At 55.9% G+C, this 6,124-nt stretch overlaps 1 protein-coding gene across 1 annotated transcript; it reads left to right on the plus strand.

Annotated features, from left to right (window-relative positions):
* Positions 1–1,435: 1,435 nt before the first annotated feature.
* RNF186 (ring finger protein 186) lies at positions 1,436–2,709 on the plus strand. The gene has a single exon (XM_058718865.1). It carries the CDS (start codon positions 1,700–1,702, stop codon positions 2,357–2,359), a length of 660 nt encoding a protein of 219 aa, XP_058574848.1. The 5' UTR covers positions 1,436–1,699; the 3' UTR covers positions 2,360–2,709.
* Positions 2,710–6,124: the final 3,415 nt, after the last annotated feature.

Raw genomic sequence — 6,124 nt, forward strand, 5'->3', positions numbered from 1 at the left:
CTTGGGGTGGAGGAAAGAGCTGAATCCGAAGAGCTAGACTCTGCGTGGACCTCAACAGGTACCATGAGCGGTAAAGGACCAGTCAGTGCGTCCTTCTGGAGTCGGTGAGGCCAACGTGATGCGTTTTTCTGAGGACTGGATTGTGTCACCTCGCCCTCTGATGTTCAGGGCAAAGTAGTGGGATCATGTTTTCTCAACTGCCATACGGCTCACATCGGTCGGTCCCACAGGCGTCCCGGCGGGTGGAGTCGGCTGCCCGGAGGCCAGTGGCCTCTGCACGAGCTGACGAGATTGAGCTCCCGGACCCGCGAGGTTGGGAAACCGACCTTGGGTACCGGTAGATTCCACAAGGCCCTGGCCCCATGGGAGTCCACTTGGAAAGCTGCCAGCAGGCCTGCCCTGACCACACCCCGTCTTTGCTTCCAGGCCTCACAGTGGGCCCCCTCACAGGCTGTGCCAGGATGCCAGGAGATTGCGTAGGAGGATCCCCCGGATGACGGCTTGGCTCAAAGTGATCCCAAATAAATGGCGGCTGTTCTTACTACTACTGGGTATGCACGTGTCTAACAACAAATGGCACCTGTCGTCAGCTGTGTGGCGACAAAGCAGGCCACGAGTTTGATGCTCATGAATCCGTAGCTGTTAACACAGCTGCTGTGACTAAAAAGGAGCTGGCTTCAGCAGCAGGTGCTAAAGCCCCATGAGTTGGGGGCACCTGGGTGGCTCAGTCGATTAAAGCGTCCGACTTCAGCTCAGGTTGTGATCTCGCGGTTCGTGAGTTCAAGCCCGGCGTCGGGCTCTGTGCTTGCTGACAGCTCGGAGCCTGGAGCGTCTCTTTCTCCCCAGCTTGTGCTCTCTCTCTCTCACACACACAAATAAACATTTAAGAATAAATAAAAAACTAAATAAATACCCATGAGCTGCTCGGGTTCTGGTTTTTCTGTGTTGACCTGGGCTTTCTCCCCGCCCCTCCCACCACCCACCACCCACCACCCACTCAGAATTCTGTTCCCTTCACTTCTCTCTTCTTCAGGGGCCACCTGTTTGCAAATGTGCACAAGGCACAAACCGTTTTCCACTGATCCTGACAGCTGGAAGGTGTCCTCTGAAACCCGGCTGTGGTGGTGTTTCTCCGAGTGGGTTCCCCAGTCCACCTTCGTCAGCATCATGACGAGACGCCTGTTAACGGTGCCTGAAGATTCTTAGATTCCCCTCCTGACCTGCCGGATGAATCTGGGGCCTGGAGATCTGTATTTTTAAAGTCTCCAGAGGCGGGGGGGGGGGGGGGGGGGCGGGGGGGATTCGAATGCGTCTCAAGGCTCATAAGCCACCATGTTGCCGGTACTCCTCTGGCATCTGAGGTTTCCTGACCTCAACAGGAAAGTCCTGATTCACGGCGCGGGCCCTGCCCCCTTTGGCAATTCAAAGTCTCCAGACCCACAAGTTACTGATTAACCCTAGGTTTCAAGAAGAGAAATAATAATAACTAGAGAGAAGACGTAAGACGAGACACAACCTGAGCAGCCCCGGGAGAGGGGTGCCAGACGGCTGCTGTCACCAGGCGCCTGCCGAGAAGGACAAGGAGACGTCCAGCCTGAGGTCAGACGGCAGCCAGGTCCCAGCGGCGCTGGCTGACCCCCTCCTCCCCGGTCAATGCCCAAGCCCCCAGCCGCCACGTCCCGCTGACTCCGTGCCCAGAATGGCCTGCGCCGAGCCCCAGCGCGTCTCCACAGGAGCCACCGCCACGGAGGCCACAGGCCCTGCTAGGGCTTATCTTTGCTCCACGGAGGGCGACCTCGAGTGTCTGGTGTGCCGGGAGCCCTACAGCTGTGCCCGGCCACCCAAGCTGCTGGCCTGCCAGCACCCCTTCTGTGCCGTCTGCCTGAAGCTCCTGTTGTGTATCCAGAACGACGCCTGGTCCGTCACCTGCCCACTGTGCCGCCAGGCCACCGCCGTCCCTGGGGGCCTCATCTGCAGCCTGCGTGACCAGGAGGCCGTGGTGGGGCGGCTGGTCCGGCCGGAGGTGCGGCTCTGTCCTCAGGGACTGGCGGATTCTGCCACCTCGACGGCCAGGCACCCCGGCCGGGTGGCAGAGGAAGGGCAGGACGAGGCCAGTGTTAACCGCGTGGCGGCCCGGCGCCTGGCGGCACACCTGCTCCTACTGGCCTTGCTCGTCGCCCTCATCCTGCCCTTCTACCCGGGCATCCTCCGGTGGGTGCTCGCCGTCATTATCACCTTGGCCCTGCTGGTGCCCTCCCTCTTCTGCTGTCACTGGAGCAGCCGGGGCAGCTGCTGGCCTCCCCACGGGGCGCTTTTCTGCAGAGAACAGAAACACAGCGAGATCGCTTCCATCGCCTGAGTGCACTCCGGGCGGGCGGCGCCTGCGGACTCTTGGGCCCCATCAGGCTCACGACGAAGAGGGTCAGGGGCTACGAACTAAGGCTGGTTCCCTCGGGGGATTAAATGCCAGCTGGACTTGCAAGCCAAAGCCGGAGGGCTGTGTTGGGTCAGGAACTACGTGCCTGGATGATAGACTTCTGTCTGTTTGGGGTGGGGGAGGAGGCCCATACCACTTGGCCACAAGGGGCCTCCTGTTCCTCGGACGCTAATGCTCCTGGTTTTCCTTCAGATGCCTGGATGAGGTTATTGCAAAAACAAGTAGAACAAGACTCCCTTTTTTTGCAGTTTACGTGCCTGGTTTGATTTTCTCGCTTTGTCTGGTCTTTGGCGTTTGGGGCAGTTTGTTCGTATTTGTGGCCGTTACACGTTTTTCCTCGTGGGAAGTCGGAGCCCACGGGAAGTCCTCCTGGGCTGCCCACCCCATGCCCATCCATCTTGACAAAGGGCCCGGTGGCTTCAGTGTCCCCATGATCACCCCCAGGGATGGAGGGGGAGAATTTGTGTGCGGGAGCGGTTCTGGGGTGGCCGGGGGTCCCACGTTTAGTTGGCAGAGTTGGGGAGGCGGGGAGAGGATGCAGGGGAATCTAGGAATTGCTCCCAGCAGCCCCACCAGGTTTCCCAGCCCCGGGTCATTGGGCTCTGGCTTAACAGAGAATCTCGGGGTTACAAGGACTAACGGCGCCCACCCCCCAAACAGCAGACCCCACTGCCCAGCAGATGCACGGTCTCATGCTACAGAACCAACTCTGTACGGGTGTTGCTTTCCCGGTTTATTGCATTTCAATTCCTGTCTGAGTTTTTGTCATAAAGATAAGATGCCCCATAAATGCAACTGTCCTTGACAATAACTCCACGTTTCCCGCCCGCCCTGACAGTGCCGGTTGTCGGAAAGGCTGCTCTGGGACACAGAGGAGGCTTCTGCTGGAGGGAGACGTCTCAGCCAGAGGGGACCCTTGGGGGTGCCGGTGAGTGGAGGGCGGGAGATGATACCTTGTTTCCTTCCAAAGGCCTCGTAATTGGGAAGCGGACTTGAAACCTCAGAGGGGCTCGCTGAGGACAATGCATGGTCCTTCCCTACTGCCCCCTTCCTCCTGGTAAGATGACAGTTCCTGGCCGGATGCTCATTCCTGGAGACCGTACCTCTGTCAGAGAGGAACAAGAGCACTCTGCCATCAGAGCACAAAGGGTTGATCCTGGCCCCATGGGTATGTCTTGTCCAGCAAGGCCCTTGGCCTGAGTTTCATTTTCCCTGAAATGCGCTAATTGGGCTGGATTACTCCTAAGACCCCTGAAGCCCAGGAGCTGAGAGCACTACTGGGTCCCTGAACGGTGGACATGAGTCACCTCGCCCCCGAATTCACACGAAGAAAGCTCAAAATATAAGTACGTGTGCAATTAGCTGTCCTTGAAGTCTGGGTGCCTTCCTTTTTTTCTTAAAAAGGTATTTCCACGGCAACTCTGGGACACCCGTGCTATTGGCCTTATTTGCTCCTCACGCTGAGAGCGTGTGTGAGTGTGTGTACACAGGCGTGTGCCCACACACTCAGCCCTGGGTCAAGTGGAGAACACCCTGTCTGCCCAGGATGAGTAAATGATGAAAACTGTTCCACATTTCCCGAGCTGGCCTCAGGCAGGTGCAGTTTGGGATGGTTGCCAGTAGGATAGGGAAAGAACATTCTCTCCCCACTCGCCTCCACTCACCTTCCATCTAGTTCTTAGACCCTCCACCAAGAAGAAAACCTGCACCGAGGTCTCAGTTGCTAATGGCAACACTATTTCTACCATCGTGATGGCGGGCGCATGTTTATTGAGTATTTATTATGCGCCAAGCGCTGCACTGCTTCATATGCGTCATCTAGCTGAATCTTCAGCCCAACCTTATGAAGTAGAAATCACCTTGCCAATAACGAGACTGAGGATCAGAGAGGTAAATTCATCTGCCTAAGGTCGCACAGCCAATTGCGTCCAGAGCTCCCCAAGGAATTAATGCAGCGTTCTTTCTGCTCCATTAAGCTGCCTCCTTCGCGTGCAGTTCTGAAACAACCATAAGGGTGGCTGCTGTCTGTGGGCTTGCAAGGGAAAACAGGGAACTGACCTCAGGATCCTCTGAACTCCAGTGATCAGGTGCACAGAGAAGCCGGAGAATTCCAGAACCCATTCTACGTCTATGCTAAATGTCATGCTATGTCATGCGATGTCTATGCTAAAGACAGAGAACACAGAAGTATAAAAATGCAATGGTTTTCCGAGAGACTTTTACTACCCAGCCCCAACCTCCCCTGCAGGAAGCTGTGTGGGCACATGGCCCCCAACCAGTGTGCCCTCCACCCCCCCACCCCCCACCCCCAGGGAAAGAGGCCCTGACAGTGCTGTCTCCACCCACTTTGAAGCCCAGCTGGTCCCAACCACCTTCTGGCCCCTGGCAGTATCTTCATGGAGAGCACTAGAGGCCAATATTGGTGCAGGCTGTCCCGGGGCCGGGGGAGAGAACGGAGGAAACAGGCAGGGCTGCAAAAGCCTGGATGTGGAAGAAATCAGAGAGGCAGGCCTAGGCTCAAAGCTAAGTCTGACCTGGTGTGTGACCAGTAGAAGTTACAGGACTTCTCTGAGCCTCACTTGGCTCACCTATAAAGTGGAGAAGGATGCCACACACCTCCCAGAGCCCCCATGAGGATTCGGAGTGCTACTGGGTGAGAATCCCATGTCCAAACGGGCTGCTTTTATCACCAATCAGTGACCCTGGTGGGTGAGTGGGCTTTCGGGGGGTCTGGTCACTATGACAGCAGGCAGGGGACTGGCCTTGACAATGGGGTGAAGCCGGTCCAGAGTAGGAGAATTGTCCAGAACCGGCCAGTCTGGTGGAGAACTGTGCACTTAGGAATTGTGCTTGGGAATTAGGAATGGCAGGGAGAGGCCAAATTTCATCCTTACTGGACCATTTCCCTATTCTGTGGCCTTCGAGTCAGACATACCTGGCTTGATTCTAGCATCACCATTCACAAGCCACCGCACCTACATCTCATAGGGTTGCTGGGTGAGTAATGAAGTCATCCATGGCTGGGCACTGGGGATCACAAGGAATTAAAGAAGCCGGGGAGAAGACAAGGAGAAAGATATGGGTTGAGTTCTAGAAGGCACTAACAGGCTCATCGTATGTTATTCGATCTTATTGATAAGGAAGTCTATTAAAGCCTGGGCACTAGAATTCACCTCTTCTGTTATCGGCCTCAGCATCAGCAGCGTGTCCAACAACACTTAGCCAAATAATTGCTAACGTGACTTGGACGCACCACGTAAAGCGTATTGCATATGCCATCAGGTATGCTGTACGAGAGGTACTGTTATTACCCCCAAATTACCAACAGGGATGCTGAGGCACAGAGGGATTAAGTAACTTACTCAAGATCACACAGGGAGGCCGTGGTAGGGCCAGGAGTGCACCGCAGAAGTCCAACTCCAGAGTTTGGACTTTGAGTCACTTAGCTGTATCTGATGGAACGTTCCAGGCATATCATGAGCGTTCGTGGTACGTGGGTGCATGAAGGGTGAAGAATTAAGAAGAGATGGGGTTCCTCCATGTGGCTACAGCTTCCTGACTTAGTGGGTGCTGGGGGCAGGGGCTTGTGGGAATCCACCCGTCTCCTTACACATAGGCACTTGCTCATCTCACCTGACAGCCCGTGTTCATTGTTGCGACCTCCTTTCAAATGCCCGGAGGAAGTTT

The sequence above is a fragment of the Neofelis nebulosa genome, chromosome 2 (assembly GCF_028018385.1).
Source record: "Neofelis nebulosa isolate mNeoNeb1 chromosome 2, mNeoNeb1.pri, whole genome shotgun sequence".
In the NCBI taxonomy this organism is placed as follows: Eukaryota; Metazoa; Chordata; class Mammalia; order Carnivora; family Felidae; genus Neofelis; species Neofelis nebulosa.